Genomic DNA, 26,682 nt, shown 5'->3' with positions numbered 1-26,682 from the left:
GATTTGGAGGTCCTTTGGGAAGGAATGGGAAGCATAAAGGCAATGGATTTCAGGCTGAAGCAGCGAAAGCACTTGGGAGTTGGGGAGAGCGTAGGCAGGAGCAAGGGACGTGCAAGATGCAAGAAATGAAGAGGGCAGCGAAGGCTGCTCTGGCGCAGGAAAGCAAACAGCACACATCAGTAAGGACGGCTTGGTCTGAAATCCACAGAGGGCGAATGGGGAGGGGAACTGTGAGGAATTAATGGAGGAAAAAGGAAAGAGTTGAGACTAAGAGTCCCACCGGAGATGGAGCGCACATCCCAGTAGGAGGAGAAACGCATCGCTGAGAAGCTACAGCCCGAGAAACGGGGTAGTAACACAAAGGGGGCCAGCTCAGAGGCGCAGAGGAAGGCTCGAAGGGTGAAAACAGAATCGCAGGCAGAGAGAAATCGCAGCTCAGAGCAGGGGACATATAATCAACCAGGAAACAAAGCGTGTGGGCTCCGAGTGACAGGCAAGAGGAGATGATGTGAGCATAAGAAAGAAGGCAACGTGGACTGAGAAAATACAAATGGTTCATGAAAGGAGCGAGGGTCAGTAGCTAGCATTCATTGGTCACCTGTAATGTGCTTAGTATTTCATGTATGGTCTATCATTTAATTCTCCCAACAGCCCTACATTGTCAGCATATTTAGCCATAGATTCCAGATCCAGTAGAATTTGCGTCTTGACGAAGGTCACACTTCTAGTAGTGCTAGAACTGGGACTAGAATTGAGATGCCCCTGTGTCCAGACACACTCCTGTCCCCATATTTCAACCTGCCTGCAGCAGGACTGGTGGGTTATACACTGGTCACTACAGCAGAGGAGCAACGTGAGTTTGGAAATTCTACTCAACGCACTCTTTTCTGTTAAAGTACAACCAGTGGAAATGTTAGAACTTTCAAGTGATTTGCATAGTCCCTGGAACACGAAGATCAATGTTGGTTTCTACAATTTTACTAAGTCATAAGCTGGACCCGGAAAATTGATGTGATTTATGTATGAGCAAGGAAAGATATTTTAAAACTTAAGAGGAGAAAAAACGCTATAATTTCTCATTTTTTGGCTACAGAGAACTGTTCATAAACATCCCTTCCCAACTGCCTGTTTAGTGATATCATGCTGGTATCTTGAAATTAGCCATGGAGGAAATATTTACACCCCTAAAATTGGCAAACTCTATCAAGGCTTTCTACTCCCCTCCCCTGCCCCTGGAGAGCTGGTTGTTAAACATTCGCCAGCACATAAACGAACATTCCCCATCGAGGTGGGAGATGTATGATTTCAGTTATATATTAGAAAAGAACAAATGAAAAATTTTTAATGAATTTTCCTTTCCCCAAAAGGGACGCACAAAAATATAATTGTAGAAACAAAATGATTTCCTTGGAACAGTATAACGGATTTACTTGGAAGAAGACTATAACTGTCTTAGAGAAAAGCAAGGCGTTAGGTCGTGGCTAAGTGTGAGGCTACATGTTTAAAACTGGAATTGGACAGTAGAGATTCAGACACGTGTTAAAATTCTGAAGCAGAGTGGTGATGAGAGGAGAGCAGCTTCTGGAATAAGTGCCCTAGGATTTAAATTCTGGCTTTGCCATTTGCTAGTGGTGGGATCATAGGCCAGTTAATTAACTTCTCTGTTGCAGTTTCGTCTGTAAAATGAGGATAATAGCAGTGTTCCTCCAAGGAAGTCGCTAGGACTCTGAGCAATGTAGGTCGAGCGTGTCACATAATGCCTGGGACACAGAGATCACTCACTCAGTGTTGGCTTCCAGGACCAGACTGAACCAGAAACTGGGCTGAAAAATCGGTACAATGTACGCGCAAGTGAGCATAGAAATGCTAAGAGAGGAAACAGTGCTCCCTTCTCTCCATTTTAGGGTAATAGCTGAAATTAATCTTTCAAATGCTGGAATATTTGACCACAGCATACAGGAGATGCTGCAACTTCTCCTAGTGGGGAAGGCTGAAGATGGATTACGAAATCCTCAGTTCCCTTCCTGTGGAATAAGGTGGATGGTCCCTGTCAGTGCTTCTCAAATCGGCTTGATTACCAGGATCGCCCAGGGAGATTTAAAATATATATATACTTCCTGTCCCTAACTCAGAAAAGTGTCTCTCTAAGACCTCAGGGAATGGGGTCCATGTACCTCTCTCTTTGCCAATTCTCCTCCCCAGGAGATTTTGGTGACCAGCCGGGTTTGGTGGGTGTAGAACTGTGTCTCCGTTCTGTGTCTGTAAATAAATGCAAAGTTGATTTCATATCCAACTGCCCCTGGATGTTTCTCTTGCACCAGCCCCAGCACCAGCACCAGCATTTAGTAAGGCTGAGCACTGTCTGGGGAGTCATTGTTTGCAGGAAAGTTCATTCCAACCTTGGTCAGATCTGGTTCCCATGAGAACTCTGGCTTGTGCTGAATCCATGTCTAGTTACTAAAGCTGACCACGTGTCAGACCCATGTGCCAGGCACCGTGCTGAGTGTCTTATATGCTTCACCCCATTTCATGTAAACACATTACGCTACACCCAGTGCATTGGAGAGAAACTGGTGAACCTCACAGATGAGCTTCATTCCTCATGGAGGCCAGCGAGGAGGAAACCTCTGTGTGGACTCATTTAGCATTTCCTTCCTCCCAGGAGCTTAGTCAGTGCCTATGGAGGGTCAACAGCCAAGCTGGAAAAACAAAAATCCTCTGCAGGAGGCTTCTCCCAGAGTGGGCTCCCTTCCCCAGGACAAAGGTGTTCTGCTCTGGGCTGGCCAGGAGCTCTCGCTGCGTAAAGGACAGGGTCTGGCTCCCGTCACCCTTCCGGATAAGCCTTTATTTCCCAACCAAACACTGGCAAAGCAACAACTCTCAGGGCTGCTTCCATACCACAGGTGAAAGTGATGGACCAACTCTCATGCATATTTAGCTGATTTGGGCTGCATTTAAATACTTCTATCTATATATCAGTCAACAGAGCTTTCAAGCAGTAAAAGGAAACACTTGGGGGAGTAATCAGCCCCATTGTTGGCGTTTTGAGCATAATCTGATCATGTATAAAAGATATTTGAGGGCAAAACTTGGGAGCCCCACCTTTGGAATCAAGCATGCGTAGGTTCCAGCCTCACATCTTACCTGCTGAAATTTACTAGCTAAGCGATTTGAAAATCAGCTCAATCTCCTTAAGCCTCAGCTTCTTCCTCTGCCCAATGATGACGGTGACACCCACCTCCCAGGGCTTTAGGGAACATTAAATGGGGTGATGCCTGTAAAACACCCAGTATAGTGCCTTGCACATGGTAACTGCTCCAAGACTGCCTTGTTTCGTATAAATGGAATTAATATTTTTCATGAATATGGGTTGTATTCCTACTGTTGTGTGGTAATAGAGGAAGCCGGACGTTGGATAGAATGTCGAGCAAAAGCTTCTAAAATGACCACACACACATTCTGACCACAACGGCTAAACCTCTAACAAAAAGCTCCAAACATAACACAGGTTCGAGTGGAACTGCCCCAGTTACTCGCTCCCTTGTTTCTCTGCCCCTTTTCCTCCCTGTCCGCCCTGTCCCGTTGGCACTCTCGGCACGAGCACGTCCATGAGGCTTCGGTGCTGCTGGTGCCACCGCTGCTCCAGGGGTGACATGTTTGCGCACAGCCAGCAGTGTGCAGCGGGAAGGGGCAGATCTGCCTCGAGCCCAGGCCAGGCCCCTCACGGACCCTGCGACACCGGGCCCAGCAGGGGCCTTAGCTGCGAGACAGGGGAGCCCAGGCCTGAGTCCGCCAAACTCACGGGTCTGTCATGCAGGGTCCTTCCCAAAATGTATTTTTCCAGTGCTTCCCATTCTGTCTCTACAGCTCAGCTGGCATCTCCTTGAGGCCAGGAGGCAGGAGTCTCTTCTGCGTGTACCTGGGCACCTTTCCCCGTCTGGTATCGGACTTTGTGTACAATAAACGCCCTCCGGCTGCTGTCACGATAGCTGCCGGTTTCCAGGCGATGGATATTATTTAACTGAAGTGTCTACTCCAGGGAAGCAAAACTGCCCTGTTATGAACCTTTGAGGCTCTGGCATAAAAACGGGAAGGGGAAATTACACAACGCTGTTACGCAACTGACAATTCTGCAGCCCGTGACACATCCCCTTCACGAGGGGCACTCTCCATCCCTGATGTCGTAACATTCCAGAATGCCTCCCTATTTCTTAAAACGGGGTGGGGTCACCTCGATTCCCGGAAAGTTCTAGTTCTAAAATCAAAACAAATAACAAGTCACATTGCTTCAAGTCTGAGTTTCACCTTCCCCAGAGTCACATAGAAGTCCATAGCAACATGAGGCGAGGACTTGGGCCTCTTACATCCCAGCCGGGCACCACAATCCAGGGCACTCAATGCTAAGAAGTTACCTGGGCTTTCGTTCTGATGGCATCCTCCCCGCCTCTTAACAAAAGATCACACACACACACAATTAGTGTTTTGAGTGATTGCTAAATGCCTTGCACTTTGCTTGTATTGACTCATTAAATATGTGATTCTTAACTGAAAGATGAGCCAACTGAGACACAGTTGTGATAAATGACTTTGCCAGGGTCAACTAATGCCAATTAACTCTTGGCATCTACACACTTGCTGGCTATTTCTACTCTATTGTCTCTTTCTACCGCTCTGCGCCATAGCTACACTCATCCTCCCAGGGTTTCCCAGACTCATCCTTTATGTTCAGGCCGTGCCTCTGTCCTGGAATCCCCCTCCCTCCTTCTTCAGGACGGCCCACCTGCAGAGCTATTCTTTCAAAATTCCCAGCTCAGCCCGGCCTGCATGGCTCAGCAGTTGAGCATCAACCTATGATCCAGGAGATCCGGGTTCGATTCCCGGTCAGGGCACCTGCCCAGGTTTTGGGCTTGATCTCCAGCAGGGGGTGTGCAGGAGGCAGCCGATCAATGACTCTCTCATCACTGATGTTTCTATCTCTCTCCCTTCCTCTCTCTGAAATCAGTAAAGAATATATTAAAAAAAAAAAAATCCCAGCTCAAATAGCACCTCCTCTGTAAAGCCTTCCGTGACTGCTTCTAGTGTGTGTGTTTGTGTGTGCGCTCATGTGTGTGCCAGTTATTTGTTGACACACATCCCTCACCAAATTGAACCTGGGGACGTGTCTTTGTTATTTATGTTTGCAGCCTCACGTATCTTGCAGTGTGTTCACAACAGGGTAGCTTCTCCGTAAATGTGGGATGGAAGCATGAGTGAAACGATGAGAACTCACAAGGACACAGGGGAAAAAGAGAGCTTTACTTCACCTAATTGCGCTGCCAACAAACCTGAGAAACAGGTGCCTGTGTCCTCATGAGACAGCTGAGGCAAACGGGACAGACTCTGTTGTACTGAGCACCAGGGCCCAGATCCGCCTGACTCCCGAGCTTGTGTTCTTTCCGATGCGCTGGAAGGCAAGGCGCGTTCTCCGGGGGACGCAGTAGGCATCGTCACATGCGGCAGTTAATGGAGCTCACTGAAAAGAAGGGAAAGAAAAGAGCGAAGGGGGAGAGGACATCAGACAGTAAGGAGGGTGGGACACTGACAGTTCAGAGCAGAAAGGGGACCCGGCGTCCTAGGCGAGAACCAGTGTAGTGCCAATAAGACAAGTGCAAAGGAAGGGAGAGCGCGGTGACATTTAGACAGGTTAGAATGGCACCCGAGTGGAACCCCAGATAATTGGACGAGTTTTCTTCAAAACTGTTTGAGGAGCCAGGACAGGGTGAAGGGCAAAGACAGGGCCTTGCAGCAGGCAAAGAAGGAAGGCTGGTTGAGAGGCAGGCGCCACAGCTCAGGAAGGGCCCGGCTTGACCTCCCGCCTGAGGAGGAAGCGCCGGGAGGCCTGGCAGCCTGGCCACTGGGTGCACCTTTGGTGGCTGTTTGCAGTGGCATATGGATGAGGGGTGACGGCAGCCCCGCAGTGATAGAAGGAATCACTGCAGATGGCATTTTGATGGCATTTAAGAAAGGGCAGGAAGGAATGAGGAACCAGAGGCCTCTGCTATTGCAAATCTCCAATTGTGAAATTTATGCCGAGCGTTGGCTCTCGACGGGCGGGAATTTGCGGGCGGTGAGAGGCACCGGGGCTCGAGCGGGGCCTCCATGGTGACCTGGTCAGGGCCTGCGAGGTACCACTTTAAATGTCGGGCGTGGGAAAGGGCAAGGGTGATGGCAAACGTCACAGCGTAAGGAAGTGCTTGGATGGAGACACTGTCGTTTCCTCCTGACAATCATTCAAATTAGCCGAGAAACACGTTGTTGAAATATAGAAGAGTCTTGTAAGGGTGACATATGGATTGATGGAAAAGTTTTTTAAATGTGCAGGCAGGATGGGAGGTATTCTTGGGGTTATGTAGTTGAACAGGAGAGGAGCCCTTCCTTCAAGTAGCTCTTAATCCAGCATATATTAATCTCTCCCATTTGTACAGCACTTTGATAAATTGTTTTGAATCCTCTGTTCCATTTGGTTCTCCCAGCTGTCTTAGAAGTTACTTCATAATCCAGTCACCCCATGAACAGAGACCAAGGGACAAGAGACCAAGGGACTGTTTGTTAAACAGAGAGTGGTGGGGCCAACTCACCATCCAATTGTTTTAGCTCCTGCTTCTATAGTCTTCGGCCTGCCACTCCATTTGGTTGATGGCCGAGTCTTTTCCAGAAATGAGAAAGACTGGGGAAATTATAAGTGCATGGGTACACCACTACTTAATTATGGAGTGTACTATTTAGGAGTTTTTAATGCTAGAACCCCGTGTTAAGGATGCTGGAACAGCTGTATGATAGGGTTACACCTGTAATAACAGACTAGAATTGCTGAAAAGGACATTTACTCCAGCCCCGGCATTGCATAGATAAGGAAACAGTCCAGGAGAGGTAAACGTGCTAGAATGTCAGAGCTTGCCTGACCCTTGGTGGCCATTTGGCCATTTGTCCCATTGCTTTCCAATAGGCGATCTTTTCTCAGGGCACTTTCAAATCTGTTTTTACATCTGTACACTTCTTGTATTATTTATTTTGTTCTCTGTTTTTTCAAAGGCCCACATTTTAAACTTAAATATATATATGTTTGTTTGTTTTTTAAGGGATTATATTCCTTACTCTTGACAAAAACCTATCAAAAATAGAAATTAACCATAAAATATATACATAATCATTAAAGGTAATATATTCATCTCTTAACCACATGAATCATCTCACCAACATACCACACTTTGGAAAATGCTGATCCAGCCCAAGCGTCTCCTTTTACAGTGAGAGACCCGAGTCCCTAGAGAAGCTCTGAGCCACGGTACCTCCGCCTCTGCCACTCACCTGATCTCAGCAGCTAATAGTCCAGGAACTGACAGAGACGTTCCCTGCTCCTTGTGATACTCAGCGCTCAGACCTGGGCAAGACACTGAGACCACAGCCCAGCCAAGCAAAGGTGATGTGCACAAAGCAGGACCCAGCAGTGAGCAGAGCAGCCAGAGATCCACCCCCCACGGTTAATTTCAAAGGTCCTCTCTGCAAGGAGGATATTTCTACAGCAGGCGTTTCCCAGAAGACTCGGGGTCTCAAACATAGGGATCAGAGCCACTGAATATCAGCTTTGAATGCTCACTGGCCCAGCACCCCCCAACAACACTGAAAAACAGGTTCCCGGGAAGAGACTAACAAGTGAGGCTTTGCACAGGAGGTCCCGGTGCTTCTTGATAGTCAATGGCAGAGTTGAATAGTCCGTTTGCAAAAGTGGCACTAACAGGCTTTGTTTTGAAATGGAAAATCAGAAAGATAAAACTGGCAGCGGATACCTCAGATTGTTCAGGGCAGGCCAGGGCATTTTTCGGGTATAAGTTGATGCTAGGTCTCAGCTACCCTGGAGCACAAAGGGGCCTGGCAAGGAGAGCTAAACGATTGCTGTGGTTACCACGCCTAAATGCATGTTGTGTGCTCAGGATCCAGCAGGCCAGCTCTGGTACCCCAGTGAGCGTGAGTTGGTGGGATTGAGAAGCAATTTACAGTGTGAAAGAAAGGAATCATCTGACCAATGGGGTGTCTTCTTTCTTTTAACAAGAAAGATTATCTCTTCCACTCCGTTGACCTTGTCTTGTCTGTTAAGAATCTTAGTAATAAATCTCAAGGACAAACCTAGTGACTATAGTAAACGGGGGGTGTTTTCCTCCATTTTCTATTATAACTGTCATTTCCAGGTCTGTCTGTGCATTAAAATGACTTGGGGTATATTTCAAAATGCAGATTCCTTAAACTTAACCTCTGGTACTAATTCAGAATTTCTGGTAATAAGGGTCATAAACATATCTAAAAATAGACAGACATATACAGTATAATTGAAGTCCTCAAGTGATTCTTAAGCCCAGCACTTTTTTAAAAGTCAGAGTTGGTAAACTTTATTATTTTGACATATTATTTCCACTTTTAACAGTTTTATTGAAACTATCTCAAATGTAGGCTGCCTGAAGTCCTTGGTGAAAATACACTGAGTACAAATGAAGGTTGGGGAAGACGCTAGAAGATGGAGTAGGAGAGAGAGAGGCGGAGAAAGGGGGGGGGGGGGAGATTAGGTAGCTTAACCTAACCTCAGGACCTTGGAACAGAGGTGACTCTAACCTTTGGAAAGAGACTTCTGTTACCCATCTAAGAAGTGATGTTAGAGACAGCTTCTCTGGGGATTTTGTGAGAATTCAGAGCCTCTGAAACTATGTCACATAATTCTTTTTTTTTTTTTTTAACTCCCTTTTGCTATAAAGTGCCTCCTAGGAAATCCTTTAAATAGGAAGACTGTTCATTTGTGGCTGGGGGGTGGGGGTGGGGGGAGGTGGGAAGACCACCAAGAAAGAGTCTAAAGAGAAAGATTGGACTGCATTCCTGGAAGAACTTGGGCCGTGTGACTCCATCTCCTAGTGGGGCTCTGGGCAGACGGAGGGAGAGGATCTGGGAAGAAGGGTAAAGAACCAGGCTGGGCTATTTCGGTCAGTCCTGGCTTGATGGGGTGTTGTCATTGAGACAAGAGCTCAAATTGGCAGCTGACTGGTTTTGATTTAATTACATAGTGAGATCGTTTCTTAAGAGCATACAACACAATCCTTTTTCCTAAACGCGCGTTTAATGTTCAACAAAACACTTCTCGCATAAACATGTCGTTTCTAAGCCCTTATTGCCATTCCCAGAACTGCTCTCAGCCTTTCAGAAACCCATTATTTTATAATTATAATCAAGACTATTAGGACAGGACAATTTGTGCCAAAAAGCCCATTTACACTCGAATTGTCACTTAGCACTGTCACAGGGCGGTATCATCTCTATTTCTGTAGAAATCAAGGAGAGTAGCAGACATTGCCTTTTAAACTTTCAATTTCTAAATGCCATGGGAGTTGCTGACCTTGTCTAGATTATTTTCCAGCCACTCCTCTGACTACTCCTGTCAGAACAGCCCAGGACACAATGCTGCTGTTACGTGAGGGAAAGAATGCGTCCCTAAGAATCAAGACAACTTGGCTTCACACTCTAATTCTCTCCCTTCCAACTGGGGAGTTCACTCTTTGCCCCTCACTTTCTTCATCTGAGAAATGGCACAGCTACCAATACTTGCCCACTTAATTTTAACAAATTAAGTAATTCACAGATTAGAGCAGTCCTGGACATGTACCAAAAGCTTAGCAAATATCATTGTGATGAATACATATAAGCTGTGTGACCTTAGACAAGTTACTCATCCTCTCTGGGCATTCATGTCCTCTTGCTAAAATAAGAAAACCAGTAACCTAGTTCACAGGTAATGGAAGTAAACACATGGTGCTCAATGAATTTGGTTCCTTTTGATCAACCACTTATTCCACAGTTTTCACCTTTACTTGAAAAACTTGATGATCTCCCTAATGGGGCCTAGAGGATGTGATCTCATTGCAACCATCTAAAGAATCCTTAGCTTTTGGAACTTCCCCCATAACCTCTGTGCTCCTTCACAGGTCTGTGATTCCCACAGGAAGTCAGACTGACTGAGAAATGGTACAGCAACCAAAGCATCTTGGTTATAGGACGACCACCATCTAGTGGGCATGATCTGTCCATGGTTACACACCTTTAATTCACATGTATCTTTGATTTACTTTTGCCCGGCTCTTATGACTATAGTAGTAATACCAATAAGTAACAATAGTAATAATTACCTTTGGCTGGTACCAACCAAAATTATGATCGCGAGTTGGCAGGTTGTATGTATTTTTGTGAGAGGAGGGTGCCCTGGCATGGTCCAGTGTTTAAAAATCCTGGCAAAGAAGTGAAGCGGACCTCCATCCTAACCTCAGAGCTGCCCTTTATTAGCAGGCTGTAGAATGTCTCCACACATTATAGAATGTCTCCAAGTGTCAACCTCCTTATCTGTAAATTGGAAATAATTACCATTTTCTAATTCATTCATGTGACAAAGTAAATGAGAGAGCGCATATAAAGGCCTTGCACGAAATGATCGCTCAGTGAAAGGTAACAATTGTTATCATCATCTGCATTATCATTATCACCATTCAAGTCACTGAATGACTTTCCCATGATCACTCAAAAAGTAAATGGAGAGCCTGGACCAGATCTCGCTTTCCACCCTCCCAGGAGTTCACTGTCCACTGCACCAAGGCTCTGCTCCGTTATAAATGAACAGAGTCGGGCCTTGGCCCTTTGTCATTTCCAGCGGCAGCGCCTGGCCATTCAGTATGTGTTTCGCATCTGGGACCCTTCCTTCTCTTTCCATTCCTCCTCCTTGGGAGTCAGATCCCTGAGTCTGACTATGGCTATGAGAACTGCTGCCCTAGAGACTTTTAGGATTCCAGGTTTCTCTGTCCACTCATCCTGTTCTTAAGGCAGCCCCTTCAAGCAGCTAAATTTAGAGCTGTGCTGTGTCTCACATTCACTCTGGATTTTATCTGTATAGTAGCCTAGTAGGACAGGAAAGATTTAGCCCCTCTATTCAAGAAAACAAACTGAAATCAGGGGGATTAAGAAATTTGCCCAGAATTATATCATGAATGTGTGGGAGAGCCGGAATGCAAATCCAAGTCTGCTATACACATCTGCTAGACTAGCATGTACACAAAAGTCCATATAGAATTTTTAAAATTCTATACCCCTTATATTTAGTAACGGCGACTAGAATCTTCCACGGGAAGAAAATAAAAGCAAACTTCCCAGCCACTCCTGATTTTCAAATCATCTATATTCCTCTTCAACTAGAAAAATAGACTATTAGCATTCTAGGTACTAGGCTGTGGCCAGGAGAAGAGAAGGGAGGTGAATGCTGCCAGCTGGAAACGCAGTCCGAGGGGCAGGCTCTGTTGCTCCTCTCCCAGACAGTCCAACTTGAGTCCTGTGTGAAGGTGCTAAAGCTGATGTCCTCAGACTACGTCGGCTAAGCCTCCTTCCTGAGTTGGTGTCCAGTGACCCGTCATTGCCATTTAATGAAGGCACTGAAAGGAAGAGCCTCATTTAAAACCATGTGTCAGAAAGGATCTCCGAGTGAGGAACGATGGGTCATTGCTATATAAATGCAGAAATAGCTGGGCCTGTCTGGATGGGCCTGTTTGCACTGGAGCTTCATGGAAAGGAATTTACTCCATCAGAAAAGATAGTTGAAGTGGGAGAGGCTTAGTCCATCACTGTGGGAGAAAACAGTTGGTTTCAGGTGCCTGATGTCTCTTCCACAGCTCGTCCTTCAGCCTGACACCCATCCTGCGGTTCAAGCATCATACCTGATTCTGATGTTGAGCCTGGGCTACAACAACGAAAAAATCAAAACAGAGAGCAGTCACATTCCAACCTGTGTATGAAATAGGGGAAGGCGTTAGAGAAACCGTCTAGCATAGTTGGCTGCTAACATCAGAGACTGGGTCTAAATGCCAGCTCTGCCATTGACTACCTGTGTGACTTCGAATAGGTTATTTACAGTCCCAGTTTCCTAATGAATGGCCACACTGATATTACTGGTGCCCATCTCGTAGGCATGGTGTGGGAATTTAAAGTAGATATCATACAGAGAGCGGGAGAACAGGACCTAAAAATAACTGTCCAAGATAACTATTGTAGGGGAAGTCCTCTCCTCCCCTCCTGCAAACTAACTTTTGAAATACTTGGAGTTATGGAACCACGTGGAGAAAATGGTTGAGAAAACCCACGTAGACAACAACAGGAATGAGGAATAGCCCTGAAAGTCAAGAGCCCCGGAACTACAGAGGTGTGGGACTTGGGAGCCTTCCTGGGAAGCACAAAGGACAGCATTTTCTGTAGAGATGGTTCTTCGTTAACTCATCAACTCTCCAAATAAACAGGTGCCATGTGTTATCTGCGGTCCAAGGAGCTCAGGGCTGGAGAAGCAAAGGTGCGCCCTGTCCTCACAGAGCTCTGCGGTTCTTGTGAGGACTCCTGTGAGTTCCTGTGAGAACCTCTCGGCCCCTGTTGGTGGTTTCTAGAGAGGCTACTATGGTTCAGAAAGAGGCTGGGGTTCTGACAGCCCCATGGGCGGAGGCCAAGTCAGAAAGAAACTAATCACAGTGATGGGCCTCCTGTGGTCGCACAGGAGGGGAAAACAGCAGTGGCTAAAATGAGGTGATTGAAAAGACTGCTCAGTATTTCCCGCTGTGGCTTCTTTATGAAGTCCCAAAGGACTGCTTACCGGTACAAATGGTGTAACTTGTGTTAAACATCTATTATTTTAAATACTTACAACAACAGATTTACAGAGTGATAGTCTGCCCTCTTTTTATATTTGAGTTATGTAGATTCACAGAGAAGTGAACCCCAAGGCACACATGGGAAATAGGGAATGTGAGTTCTGGCTTTTTCCAAAAGCCGCACTATCCAACTATCCAAAACTCTCTCTCTCTGAAGTTAGGACAGGAAACAATACACTAAAGCTACCTTGGTCTTTCTTTCCCCTTTTTGTCCTTTGTTCAGATTTTCTAGTTCTCCCTGATTAAACTTACTGCCCATGGACACTATGGTTGAATCTCCCTCACGTCCTTCACGGAAAGAAATGTGTTATAAATAAAGCATTCCATATATATAATGTGTATGCATATGCATTTGCCCAATGATTCATGGTTTCAGTGAAAAACCCTTGACAAGTGCCAGCCACACAGAGAACTGCCAGGGTTTCACTTCTCCTTTGCCAGCTTTTAGCTGAAGCAGCAGAGTGTAGCGGAAAGAGAGCTGCCCCGAGGGGGCCGGAGGCCCAAGAGCAGGCCACTCGTTAAATCTGTGGCCACTTGACAATAAATTTACTCCCTTGACCATCAGGTTTCACATCAGTAAAACAGGGAATCTAATTCTTAGACTGCTACTTCGCCTGGATAAAAAAAAGATTCAAAGGTGGTTATAACTGTGTCAATATGTTCTAATTTGTAGGGTATTATACAAATTTAAGGCTTTCTAATAATATTAATTTCTCTTTATTCTACCCTTCGGAACTTAAAGGGACTCAAAAGCCTGTCCCTAGGCCCGACTGTCCTCTTTGGTCCCCTTCTGCTTCTGTCATATCATTTCTTTGCTTCCTTGTCTGCCTCACCCTCAACTTTCAGAATTCCCAGCTGGGAGGAGGGGCTGATAGGAAGGACGCCAGTATCCAGGAACCACTCCGGTCGTATTTTTATTTTCCCCCTTGGACTCTTATATATTTGATTAAACTAAAACACATATGCAGAACACATACTCAAATATGAGCATGAGCACACTCACATGTAGCCGGGACACACAAAAAACAGACCTTCACACTACTCCGAGTCTAACACAGGCCCTTGTACATAAGCAGTCACGTACAAGAGCAAGAGGACAGAACCCAAACAGCTGTAGACATCCACATCAAATGCACGCTCTCCCCCTTGAGTATAATCACTCTCCTCCATGCAGACATGATCACACACACACATGCTCTTCAGACACACAGACACAGCCAAGAACACAGAGAGGTATGTGCACAATTACACATATCTGCTTTCACTAGCACACTAAGACCTAAAGCCACACCTAGGCACTTTCAGCAACTCCAACCACGCTCACACCAAAATACACTCTGACTCAGTCACAAATGCATTCCTGCCTGAGGCCATATTTCCAGTTTGACAACTGTATTTTCCAAATGCCCTCATTGCTTTCTTTGAATGCTCCATTCCTGGGGACCTGGGTGAGTGTGCTTTTCTGAGAACTCCCCTTACCGTGACCCACATTAACCTCAGGGTCGTATTTTCTCAATGAGAACATATACTCTTTTGTAAATGTGGTCATAGGAAGAAGCAATGCATGCTCCTCAGCTTGAATCATTTCAGTCCCCTCAGGGATTCAGTGTTTCATCAAACAACATTCATTTGATGCAGAAGAAACCTTTGCATCAGCTCTTGTCCTGTGGCCACCCTGGCTGTATCAGCCCATATGATCCTGGGATCATCAAGAAGAGCTGCGCTCCCGAGGCCATCCCACCTCCTGCCCCTCCTCTAGCCCAAATTGCTCATTATGAGACCGGGAAGTGGGGCTTCTCTCCCCCTGTTACAATAAGTGCCACTTTCAACCAAATTATTTTAATGTTACCTTTATGACAGTCATAACTTAGTAGGTAATAAATTTAGGATGACATCATGTGACAAAGTGACAGAGTGCATTTTACACATTTGCTTGAAAGATAGTAGTGGTTAAATATGGATATTTCCAGCATGTCTCTAACAACCTTATTTATGATCAAGGTTTATAGAGAAGATATAAAATGTGAACTAAATTTACAAAAACAAAAATATATCAGGGACTATTAAAACATGCTAAAAAATGACCGGGATGGCCCTGGATGGCATGGCTCAGTGGCTGGAGCATAGGCCTGTGCACTAGAGGGTCTTGGGTTCGATTCCCAGTCAAGGACATGTACCTGGATGATAGATTTGACCCCCGCCCCTGCTGGGAGCACATGTGGGAGGCAGCCAATTGATGTGTCTCCCTCACATCAATGTTTCTCTCTCTCTCTTCCCTTCCCCACTACCTTCCACTCTGGAAATCAATGGAAAAAATATCCTTACTCCTTGATTGATGATTAAAAAAAAAAAAGACCAGGATGTTTGTAAATACGTGTTAATCAGGTTTCCTTGGGAACTTGGTGCAAGGTTTTCATCTTTGTAAGGAAACTGACTTAAAGTGGAGGGGGGATCTGACTCAGAAGCCTTCTGAGCCATCACAGAGAGCTTAAATTGTAGGGGGGGGGGAAAGTGAGCAAAGGCCCAGTTTAGTTGAAACTACCAGGACTGCTTTGTTTTAAGGTGACCAAAATGTAAAATACGAGGTGCTCGCCATTCAAAAGGCTCAGGAGAAGCATTGCGTCCTTGACTGATGCGGCTGGGCCAGTCTCTTCGTTGTGATTTAATTCCATGGGGTAAGGGTGGACTGGACTTTCCCGGTCCCGAGTGCCTTAGCTGGGCTGGCAGAGGCATCCACCTGGAGGTCCTGCATCTTGGCACAGTAGGCATTCCCTCTGCGCTAACCCCACGAGATCGGCAGCCCTGTGCACCCCACGTACCGCCGAACCGCCCCCCCGGCGCAGGCCTGCTGTGCGGCGGCCTTCAATGCTCCTCCGCTGACCGAGCCTTGGGTCCCCTGGAAAAGCAGCCCGAGGAGCGTGCGCCTCACATGGGGGTTGCCGCTTCCTGCTGGCTGCTTTCCGCGTCCGCTGTCCCTTCTGGGCTCCAGGGCTTCCCGTCCAGCAAGGCCTTCCTGAGCCGTCTCCAGAAGATGTGGCGCCCCAGGACACTGTCCTCCCACTCCAGGTAGGTGTTCCTGCTGAGAAGGCGATAGAGCTCCACCTGCTGCCGGAGCAGGGACCTCTCCACCTTCTGCAGGACGATGAATATGATGCCCGCGTGGCTGCTCAGGAACTGCCAGGTCTGGGCGATCTCATACTCGAAGATGCACCAGCGGCTCTGGATGAAGTGCTGGGACACTACGACAATGACCTTCCGGCTCTTGTGGAAACCCTCCTGGATGATGTTGGCGGCGATGGCCACGCCGGGAACAAAGTCTCTGTAGTGAAGGCAGAGCTGGAAGGGGGGCACGCCCTCCTCCAGGTTCTTCACCAGCTCGTTCCTCACCCAGTCCTCGTCGTGGCTCGAGTAGATGACAAAGGCGTCGTAGGTGCTTTCACCTTTGCCATACTTCTTGCAGCCAGCCAGAAGCATCAGGTGGAAATAGAACTTGTAGACCAGAACCGCTGTGACCGACACCACGACCGCAGAGATAACCGACAGGCTAATGACAGTCTTGCTCATCTGACAGGTGGCATTTCTAAAACTGAGCACGGGCACACCCTGCATGCCTACAGGTTTCTTGCATGTCATCTGTTCAGCTCCCACCAAGAGGTGCCTGTGGTCCTGGACCCACTGCAGGAAGCTCGCATGTTCACAAAGGCAAGCAAAGTCATTCTGCGTGAGGTTTAAGGAAGTTACGCTACTTGGGAAATGGTGCAGTTCTTGCCCCTTGGCGGCCACTATCCGATTAAAACTGCAGTCCAGAACCTGGAGCTGGAGGTTTGCATAAGGAAGCATATCCAAGGACAAGAGGTTGTTACGGCTCATATTTAACACCTGAAGTTTAAGGAGTGAGCTGAATGCCTCCTGGGACACCCGCTCCAGTTCACACTTAGAGAGGTCCAGGGAGGTCACGTTAGTCAGATCTGTGAAGATATTTGGAAGAAAGTGATCCTGAAAATAATTGCCAGCCATTTTCAAGACTTCGAGGCTGACCAAGCCATTAAAGATGCCCTGGAAGACAACTCTGGTGTTAGTATAAGAAATATCAAGGTAACGGAGGTTTTTGAGTGACAGGAATACTGAAAAATCACTAGCCCGTTTCAGATTGGAATGCCGAAAATCCAGATATTCTAGTTGCTCTAAGCCCAAGAAGTTTGAACTCATGGTAATAATATCATTGAAGCTCAGATCTAAGTGTTTCAGTCTGGTTGTCCCAAAATCATTCTGAGAACAGCAACCCTTGAAACTCAAGCTATTTCTACTGAGGTCTAGAAACTCGAGGGCTGGTAGTGTAAGTGTAGTAAAACTGGTCATACCTCTGTTGGCAGTGAAAACAAACTTTTTGAGAAAGGCGAGCTCCAATTCAGGAAAATGTCCAAATTTGCAATTTGTCAATTTTAAGTTTTGCCATTTGAAATCTTTAGGAAGGCTGCCTAGCCTGTCTTCATACAGACTCACCAGAGAAATTGTAGAAACATCTGCCAAACAATTTAAAAAGCCAAGATCATCATCTGGGAATTCTTCGAAGTGTGCTATCCGGAATTCTTCAATGGTCAAATTGCACAGGCCCTCCAGGGCAGATCCGTCGAACTCTCCCAAGGCCCTTTCATTCCTAAATTCTCCCAGAACTAACCGATTGATCTCTAAGCCAGCCAGACCTTTAATACAAGTTTTCATGACGGCTGCACTATCAAAATTACTTCTCAGAGTCAGTTCATGGAGCTTCATTTTTTCAAAGGCACCTGGTTGGATAAAGTCTAAAGGGTTGAGAGACAAGTCTAAAGAGAGTTTGAATGGGGGCATTTGATGTAGAACCTGCAAGTCTTTATGGTAAATATTTCGGATCTCGTTATTAGAAAGGTCCAAGTGCTCCAGATTAGGCAAGTTAGAAAAATATTCGGGTAACTTGAAGGAATCAATAAGATTGTGAGCCACGTTAAGCTTCTTCAGGGTTTTCAGATGCCCAATGGGGAAGTCCTCTAGAGATGCTAGTTTTGTCTCCACAAACACCAGTGTCTGTAAGCTCGACAGTCCAGAAAAGGCTCCCGGGGCTAACCTCTGGATAGGGTTTCCTGTCAGTATCAAGGTCGAGAGATGGTGCAGGCCTTGATATGCATCGTCTTCAATCATCTGAATTTCACACCTACAGGGAAAACAGATATAGATTATATGTTTCTGATGAATAGAAGCCCAAGATGGAAAAACAGCCTCAGTCGTCTAGCTCTTCCCACACCTTTGACACGCCATAGGACTGTGCGTAGGCAGAGATGTCCAAGCTGATGATGACAGGAGCAAATAAGAAGCTTCAGGGCTTTGGGGTTATCATACTGGCCACAATGACAAGCTCTTTTTTATCAGACTAGGTCAGGGGAGGGGAACGTCCGGCCCGTGAAATCATCTGGTCTGGCCCTGCCAAAGCAACCGCAGGAGGGACTCGAAATGCAATAAATCTAGGAGCTTTTTTCATAGCTGATTTTTTGAGTTGATAATTTTGTATGGCCCTCGAATGATGCTATAAATATCCAAATGGCCCTTGGCAGGAAAAAGGTTCCCTACCACTGCGGCTAGGTACACACCCGATGCAGAGATAGCACATCCATCAGAAGGAAATCGGTTAAAGATCAATAATTGGGGCACATAAAGAACATATGGCTGCTAGAGCATGTAATAGCCCTGGGTCAACTTTAGCCATTCCCTGCCGCAGGTAATTGGGATCAGACGTCTGACTGGCACAGATGACATGGAGAGCTGTTAGTTGTTAGGCAGGATGAACCACTGGCGTACATCAATCTCAAAGATACAGGAAATTACACCTAAGTGTTGCAGATACCCTTAATGTTGACAAAAACTTTTAGTTATCACAGGTAAATGTTAGTGACAGAGGTGAGTTTTGTGGAAGAAAAGTCTACCATGAGAGTTTACACCCAAGGAACAGATCTAGACAAGGGGGACCAAAGCAGGCCTCTCTGAGCACACGTAAATTGAAATTTGAAAGGTGAGTAGGGATTAACAAGGAAAGGGAGTGAACAGAACAGCAGATACAAAATCCTCACGCGAGGCGGCAGCCGTCCCACACAGAGGAACTGAGAGGAACAGAGCCGCGTCAGGAGTATGGGGGAGTGAGATGGGATTGTGGAGAAAGAAAGTTACAATAAGGCCTGAGGTTTTCAGACCAGAAAACGGATTTTGAAATGGAAGCCATGCTATACACAATGTTCTTAGACGTGTCCCAGAGACAAGCCTTTTATCCAGACAACCAACAGCGAGCTAATGGTCAACTCCTGCTAGCATGGCAGGTGCCTGCCAATGAATCCTTTCCTAGAGCAACCTGAATTACATTTGCGATAATCCCACTTGCCCTATCCCCTTCAGGAGGGTCATGGAGAGTAAAAACATTTCAGTCCAGGCTTTTAGTATCGATTGGTAACTGGATAGAGGGTAGTGGGTGCAGCAGAAAGGACAATGGAAGACGAGGCCAAGACATCTGGGCTCTGGCGTCTCTGCTTGTCCTTTGTACCATGTGATCTTGGGAACTCCTTTTCTCCTCTGGGCCTAAGTTAACACATTTCTAAATGAGGCAACTAAGCATGGTTATTTCTCAAGTTGCTTCTAGTTATGTGATTTTATCATCCATAATCTTATGTATATATCACTCCATGCATCAGGCAAGACTAGAAGAGTCTCCCTGTGTCTCTGACTCATCAAAGGGTGCTCATCACTTTAGAGAAGTCCAGTAGTAAGATGAAGAAGACATTGAACTTGGAAGCAGGAGATGTGAGCTTGAATCTCTGGTCTGCTGCCAACAAGGTACATGAACACAGCTAAATCACTTAAACCCTCCAAGCCTCAGTTTCGTTGTTGATAAAAAGAAAAAATATATATCAGTAGGTTTCCATGGGGAAAAAAGGCTTCCTGGTCCATCCCAAAGCATCTTTAGAGAACTAGTTGAGTTACTGCATGTGAACATTGTAGAGCAATATGAATAGGTGGAGGATGCCTATTAGACTATTTTTTGTTTGCCCTCGCCCTAATTCAGAATCTCCTACTGGCTAACCGGAAGGGCAGCTGGCCTCTCTCTGAGCACACATTAAGGCCTCCGAGGAAGTTCCTTTGGTAGGGGATGGATCAAAGATGAATTATATGGAACATTGTTTGATGAGAAACTAATTCTTGTTTAAAAAAGGGGGAGGGTTGGTCTGTCTGCCTCAATACAGTTAACTGAAGTTTAGAAAGTAATGAAGTGCTATAATAATACTTTATCCTTATAAAGTCTACTTTATTAAGATTTTACATATATATAAATGGCATGTCAATGTTCATTATCACATTTAACCCTGTGGGATAAGTTTCATCATTTCTGTTTCATGGATGTGAAAACTGAGACTCAGTGAGATGCAGTGACATGCCTCAGGACACATGGCTGTCGGTGTTGGCAGAGGGCCTGGCTGAGGTCTTCTGCCCCTACAGGGCTCTATAAACTATACCACTGCCTTTAAAATGCCCCATTTTTCCTCTGTTACACTCTCTCAGTATCCGAGTTAGAGTGAAACATCATATGCTCACTCTCTTACAGAAGCATCTACTCTAGAGGAGTGCTTGCTCATGATCTGTTAGTCTTTATTAGGACTTTCCACAGTAAGAAGCCATATATGAAATGTTTCTCTACTTTTCACAAACTGTTTCAGACAATATGGTTCATCATCTAGTCCACTAGCTAAATATAGTTCATTATTTTTTAATCAGGCCCCTAACTAATCTTAATATTCAGTGCCCCCCCTCCCCAATAATGATAATAATGTAACTCGTCCCAATGAATGACACTCCCTGCATCAGGAAGGAAAAGTTCGGTCACTGTTCACTGCCCACAGCAGATGTTCCCCTTTGATCTTGCCATCTTTCTCCTTGGGTTACTTATATCTTCCTAATTCCCTATCCTCTACTTCACTGTCAATATTCGAGACATCATTTGAAACCCACTCAGTTCAAGAAATCTGTCTTGACTCCCCACGGCAGAAAAGACCCCTCTTCTGAAAAAATACAGTGTGTTGCTTCTAGTTTGCACATAGCGTATCACCTACTATTATATATTACTATTCTTATCTCAGGTTCAAAATCCAAAATCCAAATCAGTGATATTTGTTGAATGTCTATTATGTGCCCAGCACCATGCTCAGGATTTGAACACGTTAACTCTTTCAAGTAGATATGCCCTCCTTGATAGCTGAGGTTGGATGCTATATATCAATATACTCTTGTTTCCCAGCAGGGTGTACAATATATAGCAAGTAATCAGTCCATACTATCTGCTGATGAAAGAGTTTGAGTCAATTTTTTCTCTCCTGCCTTAAAAGAAAATTCAAAGATAAGATTTCCTTCAGAAAGTGTCTCTTGCCTAACTATTCATTTCACAGATTTTATCTCTGAGATGGCAGGTGACTTACCCAAAGTTATATAGCAAGTGAGACATCTATGGAATGAATGAATAAGTGAATGAAATGATAGGAACAATGAACATTTTACCTTGTGCAGTGTCTAAAAGCTCACTCATTACCTGGATAAATCCAGCGTCTGCAGTTCTGAGAATCTGGAGAAGGTATGACTGCCTAAACGATTCAGGGGGTTAAAACTCAGGTCCAGGTTCTTTGTTGATGTGGGGATGTTATCAGGGATTTTGTAGAGATTCAGGTCCATGCACTGGTAAGTAACATTAGGAACCACCTGCAATGATCATACATTAGAAGCAGTATCTTACTGCAACGCACCTCAACAGGCCTTTCCTCTCCCCTAGGCCAGAGTCTGAAAGGTCTCTAGTATAAGCACAGGGGCCAGTCAACCTTCATCCACCCACCCATCCATCCATCCACCCACCCATCCATCCACCCACCCATCCATCCATCCACCCATCCATCCACTTACCCACCCATCTACCCACCCACCCATCTACCCACCCACCCATCTACCTACCCATCCAACCCATCCATCCACCCACCCATCCACTCATCCATCCATCCATCCACCCACCCATCCACTCATCCATCCATCTACCCAGCCATCCACTCATTCATCCCTCCACCCACCCACCCACCCACCCATCCACCTACCTACCCATCCACTCACCCACCTATCCACCCATCCATCCATCCATCCATCCATCCATCCATCCACCCACCCATCCATCAGTTTATCTACTGAATTCATACTTATAAAACACCTTACTCCAGATTAAGGAGGGAAGCACACCTACCATGTACCCAATATTCTAACCTCTGCTGGCAGCAAGAAGCAATAGAATCTAGTGGTGAAGAGCTGAGACTCTGGAGTCCAAAAGCTGGGATTTCACCTCAGCTCTCCCGTGTGACTTAGGGAGAGTGCCAGGCAAGGTGTCCAGCCCTTCCTTAGTCATAGCCCAATTGCTTCTCTCCCTTGGCTGTTGACCTTTGAGCAGGTGATACAGAAATGGGAAGAAAAATCCTTGGCATTCATAGACCCCAGTGGTGGAACCTAGTAAATAAGGTCAAGTGCTTTACGCTGCCTTGGTTTCTGTGTTGGTTTCTATTATACTCTCCCAAATTCTTTGTAGGCCCTATTCTCTAAAAACCCATTTAATTTCTGAATTCTCTGATTTTGTTAACAAAATGTCTTGCTTAAGCCAACTAATTTTGGCTTTGTGTTGTTTAATACCCCTAGAATCTGCTGAAAGGATTAAATGAGATAAGGCATTTAAAGAGATTATCTCAAAACCTAATTCAGTGTAAATGATCGATAAGTGTTAGCATTTATTATTATTAGTTATCAATTCCTCTCTATATACCAGTATATTTCTTAGATTATATACTTTAATCTTCAAATAAACTTTTTAAAGAAGAATTCAGAGAGATGAAAGAATATGCATAAAGTCTCGCAGGCCGTACGTGCAGGTCCTCACTTCATTCGCCTCTCTGCTTAAATGTCACCCTTCATAGGAGCCTCCCAGGCCACTCGGTGTAACAGGATGGTGCCAGGCGCACTTCTCTCACCCCCTCTCTTCCTTCTTCCCAGGGTGTGTCACCACCTAACACTGTGTTGTCACCATCTAACACTGTGTTGTCACCACCTGACGCTGTGTTGTCCATGTGATTGTCCCCTGTGTATGGCTCATCTCCCTGCAGAGGCTGGAAGGTCTGATGGTCTTGCTCTCTGCTATGTCTCCAGCACTCAGAATGGTGCCTGGAAAATAGCCGATGCTTAATAAATATTTGTTCAATGAGTGAATGAATTACTGATTGGATGGAGGTTCGATGAAACCCCAATCGTTGGCATTGTCTCTTTAGTGTCTTGGGCAGTACACAGACCAAGGTGGTGTGGCTCCAGACGTCAGTGAGCTCACAATCTAGAGTAAGGATTAAAACACTGACTAAGCCAGTCGGAGAAAGACAAGCACCATGGGATTTCACTCATCTGTGGGATCTAGTGAACAAACTGAACTAACAAGCAAACCAGAGGCAGGCTCATAGACAGAGAGCAGGCTGATGGCTCTCAGGAGTGTGGACGGGTGGGGAGAGGCAGGGGGCATGGAGGGATTGGGTGAAAACAAAAAACAAAAAAGAGAGGGTAAATAGCTCACAAAAAACAGGAGCACAACTCACACTGCTGAAGAGGGCCATTAAACCAGGCTTGGAAAATATTTCCTCTGGTTCAGAAAAGATAGAGATCAGGTCTGCATCCAGGGATGGTAGATGGCTTTTGAGAAAGAAGAGATTTCAAGGTGGGTCTTGAAGGATGAGAAAGGTTTGGAAGCTGGAAAGAGGGAGAAGGTGAGAGTAGAGAGGGGAAGGAGGGACGAGAAACTGATTTCCATCAGCTGGCGCGTGGAGGGGGTGGGGAACCCTGCACCGGAGGGGGAGCCAGGCATGGGTAAGGAGGTCCTTACACTTCATCGTGGGGCAGTACTTTTAAATCATTAGATACATTGAAATTGTGCGACTACTGTGTGCTGGGAACTGAGACATAGTGATAAATAAAACCAGCGATGGCCTTGCCCTCTTACAGGCACTATTTCAAAGGGAAAGAAAATGAATAAATTATATCTTATATAAGTGTACATTATATATTATATAATGGTGTGCTATAAAAAATAAAGCAGCATTAGAGGTAAACATGGGGCTGGGGAGCTCCCCATGAGGTGATCAAGGAAGACTGCCCAGAGCAGGTGACACTTAAGCAGAGATCTGAATGAAGTGAGGGGTTAAGCCATGCAAATATCTAGGGCTGCCCTGTCCAGCATGGTAGCCACGAGTCACCCACGGCCATTGAGCCCAATAACCTTGAAATGCAGATAGCCTAGACTGAGATGTATGGGAAATGTAAAATATATACTAAAGACTTGGCATCAAGAAAGAATGTAAAATATCTTATTAATAGTTTGTTGAGTTTCTGACCCCGCCACACCCTGAGCCCCGGAATATTCTCCTGGCTCTCTGGTTCTGTCGTGGGCTTCCAAAGCAGTTGTGGAGAGGAGAGCTCCCTCACGGTGTGATTGCGAACCGGCTGGCTGGTCCCACGGAGAAAGAAACTCTCGCCGTAGCTCATATTGTACATCTTCCCCTTTTCCTTCCTCCCTCTATCCCTCTCTCTTTTCCTATTTCTCTGACTCTTTTTTTTTTTTTAAGTCTCTTTTCTTTTCATCCTTTGGAGAAACCTATGACTACATTCAGAAGCCTGAAGCCCACTTAGAAAGTTTCTTTCTGTTAAGAGACAAAAAAACCTCTTCCTGAGATCGAAAGGGGCAAAGTGATTGCTGGAAGCTGAGTGTCCAGACCACCAGCAGAAAGAAATGACAGGAGGCAGCCTTCTTACAAGTCTACACTGAAATAGATATTATTATAATTCTTTTATAGACATGAGAACTAATCTCAGAGAGGTTTAATAACTCCTTCAAGGTCACACAGCCCAGAAGCCTAAGAACAGCGGTTTTCAGCAGGTCTCTGACCTACAGTCTGAAATGGGACTTAAACCATGAAGTATCTGGTCCCTGCGGCTTCTCACCTCTTTAAAGTAATTTGACTCCTTTTTGGAAATGAAAGTAACCAGGGTCCACAGCGGGGAGTTCTGAGCAGAGAGGAGTTTTTCAGAAGCGAGACCAAGCGCACAGGAGGTGAAGTGACCCCAGACACATACATACCTGCACGCAAGGGTCCCAGCTCTCGGGCCGCAGGCAGGAGAGGAAGGCCATGGCTGGGATCAGAGTCCCAGCCAGGCGGCTGAGCGGCATTATCCCGGCATCGTCTGCGACCAGAACCGGCCCTGTGAGAGCCGGTGGCGCTGCAGCGTCTCCCCTGGCAGCCTGCAGGCCCGGCCTCCCCTCCCTCCCGGCGCCCCAGGCAGCTCCTGTATTCAAAGCAGCGCTGGGCCGGGGCAAGAGGAAGTGAGAGTGGCAATCTTAGCATTCTGGGCTTTTGTTCCTCTAACGTTTATCTCCCCTGTCTCAGGAGGGGAAGTTAGAAAAGAAAACGTCTGCAGACCAATGGCTGGAGTCACAGCAAGAGGAAGCTGGCTCTTATCCCAGGAAGCCATCTGACCTCAGCGTTAGTGAACTTGGGACACTATCCAGACTGGCCAGTGGGTCCCTGTAACTCTCTAGGACCGAGGCTTTCCTATAATGTTTTAGTGGGGGAAACTTCCAATCTATGTCAGTTTCCTAGGGCCACCCTATCAAAGTGTCACAAGCTAGGTGGCTTGAACAACAGGAATTTATTTTTTTTCCACAAAATTCTAGCAGCGAGCAGCCTGAGGTCAAGGTGTCAGCAGGGTTGGTTCATTTTCAGGCTCTCTCCTAGGCTTATAGACGCCAAACTCTCCCTGTGTCTTCACAGGGTCTACCCTCTGTGTGTGTCTGTGTCCTCATTTCCACTTCTTTCAAGGACACCAGTCACATTGGATTAAGGCCCACCCATATGACCTTATTGTACCTTAATTATTTTTTTAAAGATCCTATCTCAAAATACTACCACCTTCTGAGGTGCAGGGTTAGGTGTTCAACATGTGAATGGGGGAGGAGCGCAATTCAGCCCATAGCTCCCTCCGACCTTGCAAAATCTGGGCGAGAAACGGGTATTTATGAAAATGACTGAAAATAAAGCCCCAGTGAAAACAGTTTGAAAAGTAGTGACAGAAGGAGTAGTAGGAAGAGATGAGTAAAGAATCAAATATACTGAAATTCAGATCCGAGGTGGGTGATTTATGGCCTCATGTCATTGGTCAAGTCATTTAAAGTACCGAGCCTTCATTTATGACCTGAAAAATGGATTAATAGTTTTGGTTACAACAGAAGCTGGAATTTATGAAATTTATAGAATTAAAGCCATGTAACAGTAGTCGAATGATATAAGCCACTGAGCCTTAGCTTTTTTTGGTCTTTAAAATGGAGATAAGTAACATTTGTTTTGCATGATTGAACTAAGTTAATTTACGTTAAATGCCTAGTCTAGGGCATGGTTCATCTGTATATTCCATAAATTGGTAGCTCTTGTGATGATTAAAAATCTGAATAAAATGGGAATAAATATGTACCTCAAAGGATTGTCACAGGAGCAAATAAACTGGTATTCGTAAAGCTTTTAAGACAGGTCTGGGATGCTGCAAGTACAATGTAAATAAGAATGTAGTTTAAAATGGGGAAGTTACTGGTAATGTGCCCTAGATAGTACTATCAGGATGTCCTGCAGTCACCTCAATCCAACATATATGAAATCAGGTTGTGAAGGAGCATGTCACAGGGGACTGAGAGCAAGCTCTGGTAGACTTCTTCAACACAGCTGTAAAATTAAGCTAGTAAGAGTCCCCAGTCTAAACTTTGCTTTGAGAATTGAGACTATATGAAGGTCTCAGAGCAGTGCCTGGTACAGAGTAA

At 45.7% G+C, this 26,682-nt stretch overlaps 1 protein-coding gene across 1 annotated transcript; it reads right to left on the bottom strand.

The window, feature by feature from the left end:
- Positions 1-14,575: 14,575 nt before the first annotated feature.
- On the bottom strand, positions 14,576-25,251 carry TLR4 (toll like receptor 4). Its single transcript, XM_081151542.1, has 3 exons — positions 24,955-25,251; positions 21,346-21,512; positions 14,576-17,937 (listed from the first exon to the last, which is right to left on the bottom strand). Exons 1-3 carry the CDS (start codon positions 25,042-25,044, stop codon positions 15,675-15,677), a joined length of 2,520 nt encoding a protein of 839 aa, XP_081007668.1. The 5' UTR covers positions 25,045-25,251; the 3' UTR covers positions 14,576-15,674.
- Between the last annotated feature and the right edge of the window lie 1,431 nt (positions 25,252-26,682).

This window comes from Miniopterus schreibersii (genome assembly GCF_964146895.1).
Source record: "Miniopterus schreibersii genome assembly, chromosome: 11".
Classification (NCBI taxonomy): domain Eukaryota; kingdom Metazoa; phylum Chordata; class Mammalia; order Chiroptera; family Miniopteridae; genus Miniopterus; species Miniopterus schreibersii.
The sequence above is the reverse complement of the archived record's forward strand: the minus strand, read 5'-3'. Positions and strand labels throughout refer to the sequence as shown.

Coding starts and splice junctions, on each gene's coding strand:
- TLR4 (XM_081151542.1), bottom strand. CDS start 25,044: ATGCCGCTCAGCCGCCTGGCTGGGACTCTGATCCCAGCCATGGCCTTC. Junction 21,513..24,954: donor GCTGGGACCCTTGCGTGCAG/GTATGTATGTGT, acceptor TGATCATTGCAG/GTGGTTCCTAATGTTACTTA. Junction 17,938..21,345: donor CAGACGCTGGATTTATCCAG/GTAATGAGTGAG, acceptor TTTTCCCTGTAG/GTGTGAAATTCAGATGATTG.